Raw genomic sequence first — 23,018 nt, 5'->3', positions numbered from 1 at the left:
GTGAAATTTTATTCTTAAGTGCTGTTGCTGAGTTTTCCCACTAAATGATAGCTGGGAAGTTCATGATTCTTCTTTAACATGGAACATCTTACACAGCCTTGTTTTCCCAGAAACCATTCTGTGATGTAGTTTCTAATGTGTCTACCGTACCTTTTTCAAGTCTCTTTCAGTAGTGAACAGCCAGTTAAGAAGTTTTGGGATAGGACTGAGTCTTTGTTATCTCTGGTATTTTACAAGTATCTTTGAGGCTCTGTAGAATTTAAATACTGAGGTTGGCCATTTCTCAGTCCAGTTGTGTTCATTGATGTCCTGAAGCTCCCACCTATCTCCCTTCTGTACCCTGCTAAGAAAGGTCTGTTACAAACTCCCCTGCTAAGCTGAACCTGAAGACTTCCCACTGAGTCCAGTCTGAAGCCTCCCACATAATGAGAATTCAGCTCCCTTGATACCTTGTCCTTAATGTATTTATTTTTCCTAAAGTGTAGTCAGGTTGTTTTTAATGACCAAGAGGGAGGACAATATTTGATCAAGCTATAGTAGAGGAAAGTGACTTGTTTCTAAGGCATTATTACACACACACACTTGTGCAAAGCATGCACAGGACAGCTGCAGCAGTCTGAATCCTTGTGTACATCCACAACCATTCCTGACTTCTCCTCTCTTCCAGCTTCAGGGTATTCCTAAGCCTGTCACTCATGTTCCACTATTTTGGATTTTCACATGAACTGCAAAGAGCTGTCAGACAACTCAGACTGCGAGACTTAAGTGATGTGAAATTACTCTTAGGAAACTAACATTTGAATTTGATCCTTTTTGCTCATAAAAATGATTCACAGCAAGTAACCTATTAATCTTGGATTAATTATCCTGGCTCTTCTAATGATATTAGCTGGGAGGGTGATAGAGAAAGGTTGTCTTATCCATAGCTGAGTGTCAGCACTTTGTCAAAGAAAGGTGATGGATGATCAATGTACTGTTGCTGTTTGCTCTCCTCTCTGAAAGTGAAAGTCTCTGTGAATTTCCATCAAGAATGTTAATAAAGATGGGAATGGAGCAAATGTGCCTTCATCACTTGGTTGCTTGAGCAGTGACTTGGAGAACCCATCCCTATGTCATTAGCCATTTCATGCTTTGCTGCCATAATGGAGATTTAATTAGGTTGCTGTTGTATTAATTGCCTGTATGGTTTGCTTTTCCCAAGCAGAAATCTGGAAGACTTTAGCAAATTATGGAGGCTTGAATTTGCCTGATTTCCTGCAGAAAGTGGGGTCAATAGGTCTCAGACTGTAGACACACTCTTCAGGCAGGCAGCAGGGGGTTGGCTCTTAATGGCACTTGAGAGATGCTTAATTGCCTTTTTGAAATGTTTTTCTCAAACGAGAGGCATGGTTCTCCCATCCATTAGTGTGTGTCTACAGGCTTTTCCCTCCCTCCATCATCCTTTAGTAGGTGCAGGAGCAAAACTTCCTTAAAAGTTGCCTTATTTTTCCTAAGTTATGACCAGCAGGGGAGAATTTTCATGCCTTTCTGAAAGTAGTAGAAGTTGGGATTTAAGGAATGTACCTAAAACATAAGTTTATAAGAGAAATTCATGACCATTTTAGGTACCTATGTACCTAAATTATTGTACCTAATAAATAGTATGTACCTAAAAAGCACATAGGTACATAGTATTTATGTATCTATGTGCTTGCACATATATGCATGATTTATTTCTTTCTGTAAGTACCTAAAATAGCCTTAGATTATGGAAAAGGAATAATCCTTTTCAAAGGATATCATAGCAAGCAATTTGTTAGGAAGTGCTGTGGACAGAGAGAAAAAGTTTCTAGAAAAACTTCAAATGGGTGCCATTAATCTAGGTAGCAATTCTCACCCTTAAGTAATAAATAGAACATTGTCTGCAGATGGCTCTACCAGTTATTCCTTCTTGTAGGACAGAAACATATTATTTTCTTGGCACTCTGATTATGATGTTAAACCTCTGTTTCAAGTATTAATGAAAAGAGGTTTCTGAGAGTTGTGTTAAGAAGCTGCTTGACATTACCAGGGTCATTTGGATAATAGGAGTCTTGGGGTGGGGGTTGCATGGAAACAAGTGTGTAGTAAAGCTTTAATGAGGTGGATTATGCTCTGGTCACATTCAGATTGTGATTTGCTGTAGGAATTACTGAAGCTGCAGCAAAATCAGAGGGCTGTCCCCATCTGCCACTAGTCATCTTGTACAACTAGCAAAGTATGTACAAAAGCTTTAATTTTAGAAAATGTAATAATCTGAAGGCAGATTTTTCTCTGCACGTATCAGTTGCTGACATAGTGGATGTATATTTTCTGAATTACTGAGTGTGCTTTCGTGGGTAGCCATGTCCCTTTCATGAACCAAAGTTCCATATTGTATCGTTACTGTTTCTACATTATCCTATTATTCCTCTTGGGTAAAAACTAGAACTTTGTGTTTTCCATTAGGATCCTCACAAACAGTTTAAGATGAATGCTGCTTTTACCAGACCTGATAAAGTGTGTGTAGCTGAAGGCCAGTCTGTCTTTCCAACTATTTCAGGAAGTCTACTAAAACATATTACTCCTACTGACAGGTCCTTGCTTGGAACATACTCTTAGACCATCCTGGACAAAAGAGTGTGCCAATTCTCTGCTTAACTTTTCTGCCTCACATATTTATCCCCTCTTCAGTTTTGATTTGTTCATAGAAGGAAATCATATTCACATCATATTTTTTTCTCCTTTACCAAAACGGTCACAATGTTATGATGTCTTTCAGTAAATAGGCTCTTTATTCTCCTCATCGTAGAAGCCATTCTAGTTTGAGGTGTCTAACCATTAAACACGAGGAAGGCAATTGTTGGGTGTAGAAACTAACCCAAAGACTGATTGGGAAACAGAAAATGTCAAAGTTTACTTCCTACAAATATGACCTTGTAACTCTGAGTCTGTAAAACTTTCATTACTCCTTATACAAGCAGGCTTATGGTATGAGTTTAGCTGGAGAATTTCACAGTATTTCTGTAAACTGCTGGAAGTTGCTAACCTCTTATGAGTGTTCATAGTTTTTACAGGCTAGGATTCAAAACTTCCTTGCAAAACAGCATCACTCAGTCTCTGCTTTCCCAACTCCCCTTTTCACCTCGTCCCAAAGGGTTTGGTTTTTCCCTTTGCTTCTCTGTCCGACCCCTGCTTGGAACATCAGTTGGAATGGAAAATTTGAGACTAAAATGCTGGTGCTTTCATTCTTGTCAAATGGTCCCTTCACTGCTTCCCTCCCCCACGCTGTCAGCTCCAAAGGAGGTTGGCACATTCAGTGGGAATTTAGTTGTCTATCTTGTCTTCTGCCATCTGGGCTGGCTTCCCTATGCTGACAGTGTATTGAAGTAAGACCTTTAGAGTCTTAAAAGGGATGCCCTAGTTAAAATTCACAAGGAGCAGATAACTCTCTGAAGTTCATCCTTGCATCTCATGTCTTTTAAAATTTTTTTTAATGTAATAGGTGGGTTTTTTCCACCATTGAACAAACTTTGTGGAAGCCAGTACATTGTTCCTCTTCATACCTGCTTTTTCCCTTTTTGCTTGGGTGCATGTTTTATGCCAAGTTTGTGGTTTATTGCTTTAGTTTTATTGTAGTTAACACTTTTTCACTCTGAAATTGTAGTGCTGATTAAGTTTCTCTTTGTTTATTGAGTCCTGACTATAATTTTAAATGTCTTGAAATAATGATTAGTAAATGAGAATTGAGCCATGCTAGCTGGGTTCAATTCACCTTGGTTTTTCTTTTCTACAAATCTATCTGCCTCTTCCACTTTATTTTTTACCTTAACCTCTACTTGTTTGCAATATTACAGCTAGACAAAAATGAAAAATCAAATAAGAGATTGGAGTAAAGGTTTTGAGAAATTGCTGAAGTCAGGAGAGTCAGCCTGTCTGATCTGAGCAAATTACAAATCTGATGGTTAGTGCCTGGCTAAATGAATTACTCCCTGCTGTGATAATTCACTTTAATCAAATTCTTTTGCTGTTTTCTTGTTTTTCTTCACAGAAATGGAGCAGTGTGAGCAACCCACTCTTCCTTCCACTGATCCCACCTCAGTCCCAAGGTTTCACAGCCATAGTTCTGACCTATGACCGGGTGGAGAGCCTTTTCCGAGTCATCACGGAGGTGTCTAAAGTGCCTAGTCTATCCAAATTGTTGGTAGTCTGGAACAACCAGAATAAGAATCCACCAGAAGGTAAAAACCCATGGGAGGGGTGGTGGAGGAAGGTGAAACTGGGCATAGCATGTCTATTGACACCTGTTACAGAATGACCTTTTTTCTACATCTTTTATATTCAAGAAGTTTTTTGTGGTTCTTTCAAAATAATCGGTTTGGATTTTTTGTGACAAAGTGCTTGAAAGTGAAATAAGAGAAGCCAAAATAGATTACAAGGAAAAAAGCATACTTCTGAATCAAAAAGTTACAATATTACAAAAAAATTTCTGTCCTTAACATTTTTTGGGGGAGTAGTAAGGAGAGGCCTATTTTTGATCTGTCAATACTGCTGCTACTGGACAGTTTCTAGAGCAAATGTGGTTCAAAGCAGCAAAGTAGTTTGAATGCTTGGAGCTATAAAATAAGTGAATATTTTGATTGATGAAATGAAAACTTGGGACATTGCATGTGTCCAAAATGGAGTTTCCGTACCACTGGAATATCTTGTGAAAATGCTAACTCTTGCCCACTAAGACAATACATAAGTGCCTGTTTTAAAATATTTCTCTTTACAACACATATGATATACTATGCTGTTCTTTATAGTATTTGAGTGAGTCTGTTGTCATCTGCATGGTTTTTAAATACTTTTAAAATTTGTGGTTATTTTAAAAAGAGGACACATTCACAGATGTTTTCCTAAGTTATTTGAATGTGTAGATTTTTGGAAGAAGGTTTGGTTTCAAAGGTATATTAATGACTTCAATGTGAATTCAGTGCTGTAAATCTCTCAATTATTTGTTTAATTTTCAGTAGCTGAGGTGTGCTTTGCAAGCCTGGCATACTGCTGTATTGTATCCCGTTGTGCCAGGACGTCAGTCCCAGGCTGCCCAGTCCTCACAGCTTGCTGCCTACAATTTCAAACCCAAGATCCTTACCCCATGTCTTTTTGACTCCTTCCATGCAATGTCATTGCACACTCCGTGGGCTGCTCTGTGTCCAACCAACTCCCTTCTTTCCCATCCCCAGGCTGCCTGCCTCATGAGACCATGCTGCTCCTAATCTTCTCCCAGGTCCTCAGCTGGAAGCATTCCATTATGAAATCACCATGGAGTAAATGGGAGGTCTTGCCCCATGGAAGGGAAGCTAGCTAGGCTTGTCCTTTGGTAATCCTCTCCAGTGCTAGACAGACTCTCCAACACTGCTCATTTTATTTCCATGCTTACTGTCCCTAGGGTGACCTTCTTCAAGTTCTGAACACCACTACTAAAATCCTGAGCATTGTGCTACGCAATTAAAGCCTCCTCTTCTCATTCTGGATTAAATACTATAGCTACAATAGCTGTATATGAGCCTGGTTCCCATGTGCTGTACATATGAATCTGTCATTCTCATCTGAAAATGTGGTGATTTTGTGGGACAGGAAATGTTGCCTTCTAGGAATACGTGTTCAAAAAAAATGCTGTATTGTGGAGTCTTCTTCAAAGTGTGTTGTTAGGACTCCTCACTTTATAATTCTCTTTCCAGAGGCTTCAACTGCTGCTGTGTTCTACTCTTCAAGGTTAGTTATTCTGCACAGCAGCAAGATGCAGCATAGAAATTAATCCCTGACCACTTGTCTCAATTTACCGTCTCCTAAGAACTTCTCAGAGCCAAGCTATTGCTACCATTCACTTTGCTCATTTGCCATTTTGGCAACTTGCTCCAGTTTAAAGCAGAGTAGCTTTATTGTTTGCTTTAAACAGTGTTCTTTATTACTTCTTGGCTAAATACCTCAAGTTTAGTAATTTTTCACATGTTTTGTAACCCTTTAGAGTAAAAATTGTCATGTATAAAGTGGTAACAACTGGAATTTTTGCAGTAAGCAGTTCTTTTCTAAAAGCAAAAAGGCTTAGTGATAGATACAGTTATGTGATCACTCAGTGTGGGTGGATTTAACCCAAATTAATTGCTCCCACATTTCCTTCAAGTGTGTCTGAGATACAGGAGAGTTGAAGCAAATAGATCATTACAATGACCTTTTCTTTTCAATCATTGTATTAATCTTGAAAATCAAAGTGTGTTTAATTTTCTTCTGCCTCTACTACCACTAAGTCATAAACCAGTTCCGAAAAAACCAATAACCTGTAGAGCTTAAAACTGTGGACTTGAGAGCACGGTTGAAAGCGTAAGCAGTTTTGTCCTTGCATTAGCTTAAGCATTGCATTGGAGCGAATAACTATTTGTTTTCAGTGTCCCTTGTCCCTTTATTGCTGTTACAGCCATTGTAATCTCTTGGCCTATGGCTAGAGAGAGGTCAGTTTGATTAAATTGACTTGTTTTATTCCAGATCCATGCAGGGCATTCCACTTGGCTCTTCAGCCAGCCTCTCGTTCAGTCTGTCTATTAGTGATCCTAATCCTCGGACTTCAAAGCTTCTGCTGTTTATAGCCTGTTAAAGCCAGGAAGTTTCTGATGGATTAGAACAAGGAATGAGTTTGAAGTTTGTAATGTGCACCACTGTCACTGATAAAGTCTAGTTTATTACCCTACAGTAGTATCTGCACTTTTATGGCTATTCATTTTTAATTGGTTGTAGTAAAGCAGAGGTGCTTAACCTTCTAGAGCATCAAGTGCTGTATTTCTTGGTCCTTTCCACATAAGGGGCATGTTTTGGTACAGAAGCATATCTCGGCTTTTGTCATTGCAACCCCTCATGTGTTTGTTTTGTTTTGCATATATAAGTGGGAGGGTTGGGTGAAGAACATCGAAGTTGCCTTCCTTAGTGAGTGAATATCTGCGCTAAACTGAGAATTAGGTTTAGGTTTCCTGGGATGCAGCTGGCAAAGTGCCACACAAGTGGCATGTGGCCTTTTCTTTCTTTCCTCTGTCAACACCAGAAAATTATTATAAGCAAAAATATCGTTGTTATCAAAGCAATATACTATGCACTTGCAATACTGCCTTTATGTAATAATTCTCACAACTTAGGAGGGAAACCTAATAAAAATTAAATGCTCTAAAAATTGTACAAAATTTAAGATCATGGAATCACAGGTGGTCACTGCCAGCAGTACTGCTGAGCATCCCAGCTAAGAGGCTGTGCTGATCTCAGCTGCTGTACAGTGGTAACAAGTGTGGGGATTCTGCAAGGTGTATGGAAACAAAATCCTTTCAAACTTAGGCCTCTCAGGGCAGATGCAGCTCTGATGTGACAGAAATTTTTTGTTATTCTGGCTGATAAAAAGGGTAAGCAGGTAAGAGGGCAATGGATTAATTAGACACTTGACTGGAAAGCTTTCAGCCAAATAGCACGTTAAAATACAAAATTGGAGAACTACATGTATGTGGGCTAGATATCAGTAGTAATTTTAAGATTGTTTTTTCCTTAGCCTTAAGAGTTTGCAAGGATCAGTTTTTAAATTTAGTGTTTGAGAACTATCTGTGGAGGTCTGAACTCATGGTTCTGTGTTTTCTTTAGAATCAGTGAAAAGAAACAAGACAAATCTATGAGAAACACAGATGACTTGTGCAAAGACAACAAAGTTTGAAGTTTACACAGTGTTTTTGATGGTAAAAATATGAAATCTTCTATGTGAAATAGAAAATATCACATACAATGATGATTCTAATCTGGAACCTTAAAACATTTTAGAATCAGCTTGTTATCTTAAGTATTCACTGGATTTAGGGGATGTGATCTCTGCTCTGTGTCTTTGGCTGAGTTTTGCAGATTTTCTCTGCCATGCATTGTATGCAAGAAGCCCATCAAAGCAGCAGTAATGTCAGTAGGCCCATGATTGTGTGTATAATACTAATCAAAATATTAAAAGCTTTGAAATATTGCAGGAAAAAAAACCTAACCTTTTTCCTCACTCGCTCTGCATCAATTAAAATAAATGTTCCGAGTGCCTGGTGCTGGGAATATTTGTGTAGAAGTCATGATTTTCTCCATCAGCCAAATATTTTTTTTTTCCCTTTCATTTGTGTTTTTCTAAATTGCTAGTTCTAAAATTCAAGAAAATAGTCTGCGCTAGAAATTTCCACCAACGTTTGTTTCAGGCAAGTGAAGAAATCACTTTGTCTACCACATAAATCGTATTACAATGTATAAATTCATTACTGCTCATATGCAACAAGCTACAAATCATGTGTGGTATTGATTCCTTTTTAGGTTCAGTTTTGTAAAAATGAAAAGTATATTTTAAAGAATGTGTATTTTCTGTTTCTTTGTGGATCCTGGAGCTAAGCTGCTGATGAACTTCTTATGGTATTATTGAAATAATGATCTTTGTATTTCTATTTGATGCTGTTAATGGACAACATTGATACAAACTGTTGGGGATAAAGAAAGTAAGTATCCTTTGGATTGCTGTATCTTAAGGAAGTGTTATCTTTAAAAAAATTAATAAAAACATCTTCAGTGACAGGTTTGGTTTTTTTGCATACTGTGCCTTTGGTAGTCAGCACTGGTAGGAATGTTCTTTTAACCTCTCTTGAAGTTTTGAATTAATTTGGCTTCTTGATGATGGACTTAATGCAATTCTCCTTGATTAGCTAGAGAACTAATTCATGGTGATTTTAGTCTTCCATAAGTAATTTAAAAAACATTTTGCAGTATTTTTTCCTAGGGAAGTCTAGAAAGTTAGTCTACCAAACCCATCTTAAAAAAACTGGGCCCTAAATCACGTCCTAGAAACAAATATTCTATTTTGTTATTACAAGAGGAATTCTTTGCATTTCTGTAGAACAATATAAACACTCTAATGTGGGTAGAAAGCACCTGTTTTGAACTCTGAACAGCCATAATGGAAGGGATTCTGATAATAAGTAGAAGTAACGTGCTTGATGTTGTTGTTTCTGACAGTGTTTTGAAACTTCAGACTCAGCCAAATTCTGCCATTCAGTATTAGAGACTGAAAAAGTATTAATTAGGTTTCATCAACAATGTTCAGTTAGTTGCATTCATTGCCTACTATAGACCAACTAGAATAAGCATCAGATGAGAGCTTGTACAAAAGTTCAGGTATGAGAATTGAGTGTGCTGTATGGGATTCTGTGCAACTGCAGGTACAAACAGCGTGTTTCGAGATGTTTTCTGCCAGTTTTTTTATTGGTCTTTGTCTACCTTGCACAACTTCTGGAAAGGTTTTTCCCTTTTGTATTTCCAAATGGGCTCCATAGAAGTTTTGGGAAGTCAGAGCATAATGTGAATTAATATTCTGGACCCAGGTTAACACTAGTTATGAGATATTCTTAGCTGTTGTTACTGAGGCAGTAAAGCAGAAAAAGAATGTTTGTACAAATGTCTTTGTATGAGTCATCAAAATGCCATGATTTTAGCCAATAAGTGGGTCTTTTTTTTATTTGTCATACTAGTTTTAATACTGGCAAGCATTCAGTTCTTGCCATCAGGAGTGTATGCTGCATTGCCAGCTCCTCATTATCCTTACCTGCTGCCTTGCTGCTTCCAATTGCAAATGCAACAAACCATCTGCATTCAAGTATCACTTGCTATTTTTTGAACTTGGTACTGCTTAGAAGTGCTGTCCTGAGAATATTGGTTAGCTCTGTACAGCAGCTGTACTGATTCTCATTTTCCCTAGGGTGAGTGTTGAAACTGGGAATGGATGATTAATATGTAGAGCAAGTAATTTCCTTTGTAAATACATTTCTGTCTTCTGACAAGATTGACAATAATGTGTGTGCTGCAAAAGGACTTCTTCAGATGTTATAACCTTCCAGTTTCTTAGAAGCAAGGATACAGAGAATGGTGCTATTTAACAACATGATGGTGTGTCCTGGTTGTGGCTGGGACAGGGTTAATTTTTGTGGTCTGTACCAGCTCACTATTCTGTACTACCTCACATCTTTGTGAGAGGAAGGGAGTCTCTTCCAAGGAGAAGGGGTTCCTTCTGGGTGAGAAAAACTTGGTGGAAGGAGCTGTCTGGTATTGGCTGTTGTAGGGTTTTTTCCATGTGAATAGTTTCTTTTCTTGTACTCTGTTGTTGGTACTGTTGCCACTACTGTTCATTTTCTTATCTCATTGCTGTTTCCAGTGAGCTGTTTTTACCTCAACCTGTGATCTTCACCTTTTGTGCCTCCAATTCTCCACATCTCCATCCTCCTGCAGCAAGAAGGGGGAGGGGAAGGAGCAAGAGAGGAGTGTGGTTTGGAGAGTCTTGGTGGGGGCACTGAACTGGGGAGTGCCATTCCCAAACCATGACACAGCGCCATTTCTCTTTGAAAAGAAATATTCCATGGAAATATTGCACTCCATTATTTTTAATGACCCCCCCTTTTATGTATGATGTAACAGTTCATTCAGTACTAAAAAACAGGGCTGGATTTCAGACTCAGAAATAATTTTTATATATAAACAATGTGCAAGCTTACATTAGTTGCATTTTCATTGCAAACATCTGATCACAAGCCTAGGGAGGTGTGGAAAGTGAGAGTTGTTTTTTGTGTGAGAGGGTATTCCTTTAGGTTATAATGAAATTGCCTCTTTCTCACGACTGTTCTCCCTTCTCTTATTTACATGTCTCATGTGATTCACTGGCAGTTGTAGCTGAGAAATGCATAATTAGAGGATGGGATATTTTGCTGCTCTTTTATATGTGAGTGTTTTAACTGGGAGTGTAACTGTGGCACTTTTTTATCCTACAGTTTAAATCATCTTGAAATCACGCTTGAAAAATTTGCTCTGAGATGTGGGCTTGCAGGACTTAATGGTGGAATTGGGGGGTGGCCAGAAACACAGCCATGTATGTGGTTGTTAGGGTCTGCAAGCCCATTAGAAGAGAGAGCTGCGTTTGGCAAAGGTGGGAAACTACTGATTTTGTTTAGAGACCAGACACTGTTTGCTATGGGCATCTCAAGCAATCAGTGCATCAGTAGTTCTATATAGCACATAGTGCCAATCGTGACCTGAGTCATTACCAGAGAGCAAGTGTAAGTATTATTCACTCTTCTCTCATGGTTATTTCAGTATGACGCACAATAGGAGGTGCCTGTCATTCTCTTATAAATTCATAAATACATAGACTTGCATTCGCTCCAGAGAGCTTTATTTCCATAATTGGCTTCTGTTTTCTGCTGCATCACAGAGTCCTCACTGATTTTTAAAAAAGTAAGAGTGGTCCCCAGTCCAAACATGCATTTTTACTTTTGGATGCCTGAAGGATCTCGTGCCATGATGTAAGATTCTTGAGCTTTTTTTGTGTTTGTCATACTCTGTTAAAGGATGCAGTGCTGTCTTATGGTAAGAATAAAGGCTGTGCTTTAATCTTGGTTATAAAAAAGTTTAGTAAATGGAGAATTTCCTCCATATACATTTTGCTAGTGCTGAGGTTTCTCAGAACTTTCCAAGCAGTATCTGAAAATTCAAAGTCTGATATTACAGAAGTGACACACCCTAATTCTGATTGCTCTTTAAATACAAATATTTTTCTTTTATGGTCCTTTAAAATAAATACAGTCAGTTCTAACCTTCCTGATGGATTCTGAAACTTTGACTTCTGAAGTGACTGTTGTCTTTTTTATATATATATATATTTTTTTTTTTTTTTTCTTTTGGAGTTCCTGTGGCAGAGCTAATTTGTAATACATGGATCTCTCAGTAGAGCCTGCTGTCCTTTATGACAGTTAATTTTGCTCAGGCTGCCAAAGTTATTACCCAGGTGTCATTGTGTCATAACATCTCCCACGTGCTTCCATCTCTGTCGGGGCAGCAACCTCCAGTATCAAGTCAGCCTCTAGGCAGCAAGTAGCCTTGTGCATTTTGCATGCTGCAGAGTAACTGGTGCCCTAATCTCTTATTCGAAGTTTCTCCAAAATGCTTATATTTTCTTTTCATTAATCTAAGGCTAAATTCAGAAACTTTATACTATGTTTCTCAAAGCACAAGGATTTGACAGTAACATACCCGTTGTTGAGAACTGGTCATTTTGAGAGACCTTAGTAAATCATGTGGATTTAAAAGGATTTGCTGATATCTGAGATGCGTGCTGATCATAATTAGATTACATCTTCATTTTTCATACCCTTTTCATTACTTTTTCTTCTGTAACCATTCTTTATGCAAGTGGCATGTCTGTTAGTAAGCTATCAAATAGTTGATTTTTCAGAAGAGCTGGAAGTTTAATGCTTATATGCGTGCTTGTTTTTCTGAATTACTATTTTTTGATCCAAATGAATTTTCAGTTTCAATTTTTGTTTCAGTGTATTCCTGCACTTCGTTGCAATTTAGTTGTCATTTTTTTAACATATAGTAGACATGAAAAGAAGAAAAGACTGAATAAAAGAATACTTAACTTGTATCAAATGTAAACTTTGATGCTACATACAAATACAAATTTACATATGCTTGCATACCTATGGCAATTCTGGTTGCTACTGAAACACTTAGAACAGTATTTTTGGGATCTAGCAGGCTGTTCAAAATTATTTTATACCAATCCTGGGGTTGCATTTGGATAATTATAGGCAATTACCCCAAAGGTCTTTAAGTAGCTTGCAAACATTACACAGTCTATAGTCTTTATGAGGCAATGATATGTGTCTTTGTGAGGTACCTGTAACTGTTTTATAAATGGGTACTTGCACATTGCATGGTAAACTAGAAAGAAAGCAGTGAGTGGAATCAAGAGTATTAATTTGCAATAAACAGTTCCAGTCATTCAGTGCTACTGCCTCCTGAGGTTACGTTTTGGAATTTCAGTGGTGTCCTACTGGAATCATCATTTCAGATTATGATTCATGCAAGGCTTTCAAAGACCTTACAGTGCTGAGAATAAAGTGAGCTCCTAACACTATAATTGGAATCAATGCTCTTGAACATTTCTGTAGTGGCCCCAAGGAACTTGCTGGATCTCCCCAGCCGGTGGCTGACCGTGGCTTCCATTGGAGTCCATCAGTAATGGGATTGAATCCTTCCAGCTGGCTACTGGTCCGTATCACAAGCCACTCAAGGGTGTTAGGGCTAATGCCTTATGCCTTCTAATAGAAGGATAAGAGGTGAGTAAAACAGGACAAGAATGTGCATACATGTCATGTAAAGACCATGGTCTACAAGACCACACAGGTAAAGGTAGATTTTACAGACGCATTTTCAACCTTACACGAAAAACCTCGAGGTAGGAAACTGAATACAAATTTTGCCAGTAAATATCACTCTGTATTTCTTCTTTTTTCTTTTTTTTTTTTTTTTGGCCACCCATGCATGCCAGTCCTCCTTTCTAAAATACAGTTCCAAGAAAAACTGACTTTTGAAGACTTAGTGTGGTTTGGAAATATCACTTTGTTTTCCTGACTGAAGTAGTGTTTGGACTCTGATGTCTTTTAGCAGTGTGCAGATTTGTGAGGTTTTTGAGTGTTGTGTGAGCTGTTAAATCTGAGAGGCCCAGTGGCAATGAGGATGTGGGCACTCTTTCCTGAGAGCAAATTTTACTTGTACATGTGGGAATGAAGCAGCCTCTCTTCTTCTCTGGTACTGTCTTCCTAGTGCAACAGACTGACAGTGGAAAGAGGGCAAAACTGTCTTGGAGGCAGACCTGATTCTGGGTTATAATGGAATTGGAAATGTGTACACATAATTGTGTCCAATTATTTTTGGTGTTGTCTGTCAGCCAGCATTCTTCAGATCCTTCTGCTGAGAACAATTCCAGAATTTGATCTTATGTTGCTGTTTAAAACCTTGAACCATTTTCTCAGGTTAAGACTTCTCTTATTTTGGTCCTTACATGGCTTTTTTCATTGACACCTATTTTAACTTCCACTTTTCATTCTCAAAACACGGAAACGAGGATCTTACTTCCTTATGCTCTTTTCTGAATTTCTGTATTTGCTCCCCATGTCCTAGTAGTTTATATTCAAGCTTCATATTCTTATCCTGGTGCCAATCAACAATCTCACTGCTCACAGAGTTTGAGGCAGAAGGTGCAGTAAGACCATCTGGGTTGACCTGTAAGTCATCACTCACCACACTGCCTTTCTTTTCAGTCCAGTGGCTTCTAACTTGACTGCATCTTCTATAATAATACCCAGTCTTGTTGAAAGACAAGATGTACAGAACCAACTGCTGTCCTTTTTGACTTCTGCCAGAGGTTAACCACTGTTACTATTAAAAATGTCTGCCTTATTTATACTTTGAATTTGCCTGGCTTTAGATTCCAGTCATTGATTTTTGTTATGTCTTTCTCCAGTTTGTTGAAGATACATGGCATTTTTCTTCTTGTGTAGGTGCTTGTACATGTTAATCAAATCCACTTTTTGTTCCTTCTTTTAGTAAACTAAACAGATTGATCTCCACGTTTTACCAAAAGACATTTTCTCTTGACCTCAAATAACTCATGTGGTTCTTTCTGCACCATTTTCAGTGTTTTAACATGGTTTGAAACATAAGAACACCAGAATGAAACAGTATTTTAGCATCTGTCTGTGTCTGCGTACAGGTAAAATTGCCCTACCCTCTGTCCCCATTTCTTACTACATACCCATCTATATATACAAAAATTACATTAATTCATTTTGCCCCAGCAGCATGCTGAGAACTAATGTCCACTCTGTCCCTTTAAACCTTTTCGGAGGCTGCTTTCAGGGAAAAAGTTGCCTTGGTCCTAGTGTTTAACTGTGTCAAGTTGTGCCAGTGTGTTTTTTGTTCAAATGTACCTAGTTTACTCAGCAGTCCAGTCATATGGACTTTAGTAAGCTCTGTATGACTTTATTCTCTTCACTATTTTTCATGTCTCAAGGCTTTGTGTCACTTGCACGTTGCACTGGAAATTTATATGTATTTCAAACATGAAAATTGCAGTGACTTTAGGCCCAGTATCAGTTCCTGTAGACTCCACTTACCACAGAATCAGAGAATGGCTAAGCTTGGAAGGGACTTCTGGAGATCAGCTGTCCAACCCTTTCTCTCAAGCAGGATCATCTCAAGCAGGTTGCACAGAACCATATTCAGATGACTTTCAAGTATCTTCAAGAGTGGAGATGTCACTACCTCACTGGGCAACTTGTGTTAGTGCTCAGTCACACTCTGAAAAGGTCTCTCCTGAAGTTCAGAGGGAACCTCCAGTGTTTCAGTTTGTGCCCATTGCCTCTGGTTCTGTCACTGGCCCCCAGTGAAAGGAGCCTAGTTCTATCTTCTTTGCACCTTCCCTTCAGCTATTTGTACATATTGATGAGATTTTCCTTGAGTCTTCTCTTCTCTAGGCTAAACAGGCACAGCATTCTCAGCCTTAGTACGGGAAATGCTCCAGTACTGTCATCACCTTCACGGTTCTTTGCTGAGCTCTCTCCAGTTTGCCCATGTCTCTCTTACACTAAGAAGCCCAGAACTGGACACAGTACTCCAGCTGTGGCCCCAATATTCTTTAGTGGAGGGAAAGAATCACCTCTTTTAGGGTGTGTCCTTACACACATTTGCATTTGTCACAGAGAACAACTCAGAAATTCTTTGAGCAGTCCTTTTGTATTTGACTTAATGTGTTTTTGCTTATTTTTCTTACCATTGTCACCCCCTCCATTTCACTAGTGTAAGAAGCTCAAGTGGTCATCTATTCACAAGGTCCATAGACTCATCTTACAATGCTCTCTTTTCTCTCAAATTTTCATTAAAATATATGTTTATGTGAAAGCCAGCAGAAACCAACATATGGCATTTGTACTTGTTTAGCTATTTGTTTAGCTTTTAATTAAAATACTTTTTGATGAATAGTTGCTTTTGGGATGCATCATACTGTAATAATGACTACCGTTAAGCTTTGTGCTAGAAACTGTACATGGTTATATGCATTTGGAATTAATGTATAATATTTAGCCCATCCATTTTCTTTAGCTTGGTGGTCTATACTTAAACCTACTGTTATTCTTTTGTACTAATAGAATAGGGTTGTGAAAATTTTTGAATATGTGCAGAAACTGTTAACGTGACACTTCAGGTGCTCAGGTTAAACACACAGAAAAAAAGGAAATTAATCCCATTGTAGAGTGAATTGGATCCAGTTTTTTATCTACGGGGGGGTTTTGTCGCTATTTAGATCCTCATTTGACTTATGAATTTTAATGTTTGTGTACTCTAGTGCTCTCTTCTATTTGTAAGAGTGCTGTAGAGTGCAAGTTAGAATCCATTTGTATTTATCTAGATTTAAATTATCACTGTGACTTAGGACTTTGAAGATGAAAGAAATTGCTGAGACACAGAATCTACTCCTTAACAGTAGTCAATAGTGCTAAACATTTAATTGATATAATAAAATTTATTTTTCTCAGCCCTCGATAGAACTAACATTGTCAAATTCTTTATGACCCTAGACTTGCAGTCAGTGATTGTATACTGCTGCTTCAAATTACTTCAGTTGCAGTTGAGTGAAGTATCTTTTCACGCTGTGTGTCCTGAACCAATACATATTATCCCCACTCTTGCTCTGTGAGTGTTATAAGTTGCTGTTTTGGGCAAGCTATCCCCTGTGTAGCTGTCCATGAAGCTCCTTGTAGAGAGCTGCAGAGGGAAATGTAGCTGAACTTCTGGCTCTTGCCTTCACATGCTCTTGTGTTTGCCACTGATTTGCCATTAAGAAGCGTTTCTTTAGATGCAAAGAAGAAAAGAGCAGCTGAGAGGGATATGCAGACTCAGAAGTAAAGTATAATATTGAATTCTATTTCTTTTAATTTTTCTCTCTCTAGATTCCCTCTGGCCAAAGATTCGTGTTCCCCTGAAAGTTGTTAGGACTGCAGAAAATAAACTTAGCAACCGCTTCTTCCCTTATGATGAGATTGAAACAGAAGCAGTGTTGGCTATTGATGATGATATCATTATGCTGACTTCAGATGAACTCCAGTTTGGCTATGAGGTAAGAGAATTGGTTTTTTCCCCATCTCTTAGGCTGTCCAGTTCAACATTGTATGTGTATATAAAGTGGAGGAACCACTGCCCAGTCTGTTGATTCAGATTGTTACATCTCTCTTTACCGTAGCAGTTCAATGCTGACTGAAATAGTTTTACAGATAGTCATTTACTGAAAATCCTGCCAGCTAAGAAGTTCTCAGTAACTGGCATAGGAGTGCCAAGAGACTCCAGAAAATGTATGTAATTAGTGTAGTGGAAGCAGTCTGAAGACTGAACTGCATTCTTCTTAACAGCTTCAGTTTTCAGATAAATCAGAAGTGCTAGCCAAATGAACGTGTCTTGATGGACAAGACAAGTTTCAGAGATCAAGTGGTGGGAACAGAGGAGGCCTCTTGAGGACATGCCAAAATAAGGTGGAGTGCAATGAAAAGAAGAACTGAAGAATTTCAAGGAGGGGACACATGGATCATGTGCTTGAAATGGCAAAACAGCTGCTGTTGTAATGAGGGTATGGGCAAAAAGAAAGTTTGTCCAAATCAGTTACCCATGGCGGTACAAAGAGGTGACAGTCTTCATAGGTACTTGAATTGTTTGTTAAAAGTACACTTACAGCAACACTGTTGTCTTCCTTCCAAAACTCTGTTTCGAATTAGGTAGTTTTTGTCTTCCATTTGTATTTGAGTGTATGGCACAGTTCATGATCTAACATTACTGTTACATGTGTGTATTTAAGACAAAAATGCTGTATTTGTAAATAAATCAGAAACATTAGAAATGTAATACCATATTTTAAAAAAGCTTTGAATTATTTAGTCACACCTGTACATGCATTATCAACAGCAAAAAACCACTGGGCTTTGTATGTGAGAGCTAGAACATGAAACTGTTACCTAAGTTGAATGAAATTATGAAAACTGCTTCTCTAAGGTGGAGAAAGCGAACGAATTGTGATAGTTGTCCAATTTTTAGCAATCTTAAGTGCAGTTAATACAAGATGATATTTTTAAAAAATATGTTGGAAGTATTTCTTTAACATATGTACATGTGTAGTAAAATATTGCTCTTTCTCCCTCTCGAGTCAAAGAGACTGTTAGCAAGTAACAAGCTTTTGGACTCCAGAAATGTCATGTGATGATGTAGGTATGCTGAAGTAATAACAAAGATGTTAAGTAGTGGAGACAGAGGTTTAATCTATCATGTGTGTCTCCAGAAAGGAAATACTTCCCTTGCCAGGTTAAGAGTAGTGGGTTAATACATGAAGTGTAAAAGATGGAATGAAGAGAAGACAACTGAAGGAAGGGGGTTTGGCTACATAGACCTTCTCTATACTTAATGTTGTCTACACTGAATGTTTTAAGCACTGTACTGCAACAGCAGAGCAATCCAGTGCTGGCAGTTCTGCAAACTGACTTACTTTTGCCTGTGTTGGTGCTTATAACTACTAGTTTTGAGGGTGATTTGATGGAATGAAAGATAGCAGATCCATAATGTGCATGCTGCATAAATCCTTGCTCCATTTGCAGTTTGATTTCCATTTTCATAAAGCTGTCTCAAAGTGACTAAGAGTAAGGAGTGACTTACCAAAGTCACCTAAGTGACTGTGTAAGTGGTTCCAAATGAATTGCTGCTACTGGCAGAGCAGGCTTGAAGGGCTTTGAAGCAGAGATTCTAACTGCAGCTGAGTTCCAGCTGTGTCAGCCAGAAGTTGTGAGAAGCAGAACCTTGGTTTTTGTGTATCTGAGCTGTTAATTTGAACACCCTCAATGGACAATATCTTTAACATCACATATATTGAGTCTGGTCACTCACACTGAAAGGGGTTATCCTCATGAAAAACAAAAATACAGCGAAAAAAATTTGATGTGAATTCCGCTGTAGTCGGTGCAATTAGGGGATAATTGGGACCTGCAGCTGTTCATCCCCTAGGATAAAGTCCAACAGGTCTAGGAGTTTGACTGTGCTGGCTCATTTATTGGCCATGTGCCTTGGTTTCAGGGACTATCTGAATAGTAGTCCTGATATTCTGTGCGTGAATGTAACTGTTTGGACATAAGATTGTTTAGTTTGGCAGACTGGAAACTATTTATTTTGCAGTTTGTTGCATTTTACTATAAATCCTATTTTGATTCTGGGAATTCAGCTTACTGAACAGTAACATTGATGGAAAATTAAAGTGCCATATTGAGAAGATAGTTGAGACAAACATACGAGAAATTTGAATTCTTATATTTTGAGTTTGGCTTCCCCCACCTCTGCCCCTGCTCCAGTAAATTAAATGAATAGAAATGTCTTTGAATACAGAAGCAGAGCAAATTATTCTAGAAATACACAATTTTCCTCGTATAGGGGGTGGGTGATGTAATTCCTACTCTCTGGCACAGAAATCAGGGGCTGAAGATTGATCTTTCCTGTCCTTGAGTGTCTGTGACTTGCTTGACAGGCCTGAGCTGGCTCCCAGATGTTTAAATTGTCCTCAGTCTGTGATAATTTATTTATCTGTTTATGTGTTGTACCAGAAAAGTATCTCTCAAACTCTTGACTCATTTGCAGAGGAATCCAGAGGGAACAGTAGCAGCATATAATGTTACCAGAAAGTTTTCTTTTAAAAGTAGGTCTGCTTCTGCTTTGGTCGTATGAAGGGCTGGAAACGTGACATTCAGTAATTTTCTTTTCTCTTCTGACATCCTTGAAACTCTACATTTAAACATGTGGCAAAACCCCCTCTGTCACAGACTTGTCTGAATGTATAGAGCAAGCCTAAAAAAAAACCCCAGAAAACTTTGATCTCTGTACACTTTCAGCCATAAAAAATTATAGTAACACTCAAAGTGTCAGACATTTTTTACTTGTTAAAAGTGAACTATTATGGTATACTGATTTATGACCTTGCATAAATCTATTGGAGCAAGCAGAAAAATAGTCCCTGTGTGCTGCTGTATTAAGGTAGCAGAAGAATACTCATGACATTCTGACTTTGAAAAAAAAATTTCTGTTAAGTTACATGAATTGGGACGCGGTAAAAAAAATGTTATGTCTAGATAATTTTTTTCCCACTTACTGAACTTTGTTGTTCACAGAGAAAGTATCAGAGAGACCCAAGAAATGGAACAAGTATTTAAATTATCATAATCTTAAAAAGTTAAAGCAGAACCATTGGCCACCTCTGAAGTGTTTGGCGTTTGAATACAAGACTGAAGTCAAGCACTGTAGCATTCCCACCTCTGTGTCTCAGCTGGCCTCAAGGCAGATGGCTTAGCATTAAGTAATTTCTTATCACATACTTATGGAGTACTTTGCCCTTACTGAGTCAAAATATTTTTATTAGAGCAATAATAGAAATAGTCTAAATGGGGATTATTGCTCTGAGCCTGTTTTTCGTTCATAGAATGTACGGTTTGGTGCATTGCTAAGTTTGCATTTTTTCTGTTGAAAACTTTTGGCCTTCTCTTGATAGATGATCTTATTCTGTCTCAGAATTGTTTTTCAGTGCTTCATGACTCTGGCATTCTTCAAAAAAAAATCTACTCTCAGTTGAATTGCATACTTTACTAGGCTGAAATTTTCATGAAGTTTGAATGCCTTCTTCAGAGGAATTCTTCCTTGCTCATTTTGCATTCCTTTGTAGGAGCAATACTGTAACTCTAACAAAAGAATTATTCACTGCTGGCAACATTCAAAGCTCTTCTTCAAATTGAAGATATTTTACAAAATACATGTGTGCAAAGCATCATGTGTCTTTTAAAGGACTCTGTGTTTGTATTTTGCTTTATTTTTTTAGTAATAGCACAAGCCATTCCTTTGAGGACTGCAGGAGAATTAAGAGTGGATGGGGCTCTGGAAGGCAGAAGGAGTACTGATGGGTTGTGTTTCTTTTCATTTGTAGAGGATAGTGTTTCATTCTTAAAATGTTGTCATGGTAGCTTTGGAAATGCCGACTATTTTTCTGTTCGTTAAATTGCTGAAATTGCATGTGACTTAATATAGTCTACTGAATTTAATGCATAAATTATGATGTTTGAGAATGTTTTGTAGAAGGAAATGCTTCTCTGTCCTTCTGGCTACATGAGAATTTGCTGTTCTGATGGCACAGCAAATTGCACAGAATAGTTGAGGCTGTGAGGCAGAAAGAACTCTGGAGAGATGAGACTAGAGGGTGTTTTAGCTATGCTGTGTATGTCACTTGGGAACTTGACTTGGAAACAAAATTACTATCATTTTCTTTTGGTTTTCCTTACAAGGCTTTTAGTAAAACTACTAAGTCAGAACTTCTGTTTGACATTTCATCTGGGAGATGCTTCGTCCAAAAATATTTATCTTCAGGGTTGACTAGCAGAGTCTATGGAATGACTTGCCTGCAAAGAAGCATACCTCCTCTTCACTTGGCAATATGTTTTTCCTTGGATGTGTCTCTTACCAGTATTAAATCAGGCCATCCTTCTTAGTCTGAGAAAGCTAATAAGATCACTGGCTAAAATGGAATGCATTCCTAACAGACTAATAAATTATAGGCAACCATCAAACAAGAAAATGGACAGTAGTACAAAATAGAGAGTAGTATTAGAATCATTACCACTATTTTTATTCTCAAAGCTTCCTTATAAGCTGTAGCTGTATATATTAATTTTGGCACAAAGCATATTTATGGATCTGGGCAATGAGCTGGATGCAGCCATTGGGAGCCTTTCCAGGAATTACCATTGAATGTGCTAGTGGTGAACATTATGAAAAAGCCAAGCTTTTCCACTGATTTTGAAAGCATTGCTTTAAAAAGGAATCTTTGTTCAAAACACCAAAGTTATTTTTCAGATGCATTGACCTGACAATTTTCAGAGGCCAGGAAATTTTTTTATAGGGTGGAGTTGATATTTAGAGTGACGCAAAGAAATCTGTATCAGTCATGTGCATTATAGTTGGCTTTTGTTTTATGTCATTTGGACTCTTGAAGATGACACCAAGGGCAAAACTAGAAGGGATATGAATCCAGGGTTCTGTGTTGAGAAGGCACTGCAGTCCCGTGGGAAGCAGTAGCTGACTTTAATCTTTCTTTCAGCTGCTGTTAATATGCATGCCATTTCCTCTACAAGAATTCTTAGCCCAGTACGGTGCAGATCTGTAGTGTTCTGTCAAATGCTTTGTTGAGCCTCAGTAGCTTATGTGGTGGTGCCTTCCAACAGCTGGGAGATAGACATTTTAATATTCAGGTTTAAAACGAAATCATTAGTTTTTTGAGTCCTGGAGAGTGAGGAATAAAATTTTGAGTGTCATACATTTAGTTTTGTGTTCTTTATTAAGGATTTTTACATCATGTCAAGATAGATATCTCAAGCCCTCACTGGCTTTCCTGCCAAAAGTCTGTATTGTTTTAATTAGCTTATGGCACCGACTTTTAATTGTCCTGTGAATCCTCTTCCTTCAGTTCCAAGTTATCTGCTTTCAAGAACCCTCTGTGTTGGAGTGTTGTCATATCTAAATACTGTCCCAGTGCTTGTGCCCTAGAACTGTCTAGAAAGATTGATTTCTGGATAAAATACAAGTCGAGGAGTCAGAAGATCTGGTTCCCATTCTTGTTTCCTGTATGATTTTTGGCAGGTTTCCTCATCTGGACGATTGAAATAATAACTGCTCTCATCATGGGATTCTGAAGCTGTGTTAACTGACAGCAATAAAATGTGTTGAGATGTATAGATGAAAAGGTATATACAGTAATGCAAAATCACAGAAATGTAGATGCAGAAGCAGTAACTTAAAGCTGATTGTTTTATCATATTTACTTTGACAAAATACTTGCATAGAGTCCTTACAGTGCAGGCTTCCCAACTGAAATGCTCTGACATGTAAAACGTGCCCAAAGTGAACTGCTGATGAAGTGATGTTTGCAGGATGGTGGAATTCCAGATAACACTTTCTTTTACTGTACATTCAGCTGTAGGGTTCCCTTGTCTGTTGCACAGACAAAGGAGATTGTGAAGGGATCCTTGGGGATTTTT

The 23,018-nt window shown here is 38.1% G+C and overlaps 1 protein-coding gene across 3 annotated transcripts in view; it reads left to right on the top strand.

The window, feature by feature from the left end:
* Positions 1 to 23,018, top strand: part of EXT2 (exostosin glycosyltransferase 2) — a 73,409-nt gene that overhangs the window by 38,652 nt on the left and 11,739 nt on the right. For all 3 annotated transcript variants that reach the window (XM_032111664.1, XM_032111662.1, XM_032111663.1), the window contains 2 exons: positions 4,049 to 4,238; positions 16,869 to 17,035. In XM_032111664.1, the coding sequence (XP_031967555.1) occupies positions 4,049 to 4,238; positions 16,869 to 17,035 (357 nt within the window). The remainder of the gene's footprint in view (positions 1 to 4,048; positions 4,239 to 16,868; positions 17,036 to 23,018) is intronic.

This window comes from Corvus moneduloides, chromosome 6 (assembly GCF_009650955.1).
Source record: "Corvus moneduloides isolate bCorMon1 chromosome 6, bCorMon1.pri, whole genome shotgun sequence".
Lineage (NCBI taxonomy): Eukaryota > Metazoa > Chordata > Aves > Passeriformes > Corvidae > Corvus > Corvus moneduloides.
The sequence above is the reverse complement of the archived record's forward strand: the minus strand, read 5'-3'. Positions and strand labels throughout refer to the sequence as shown.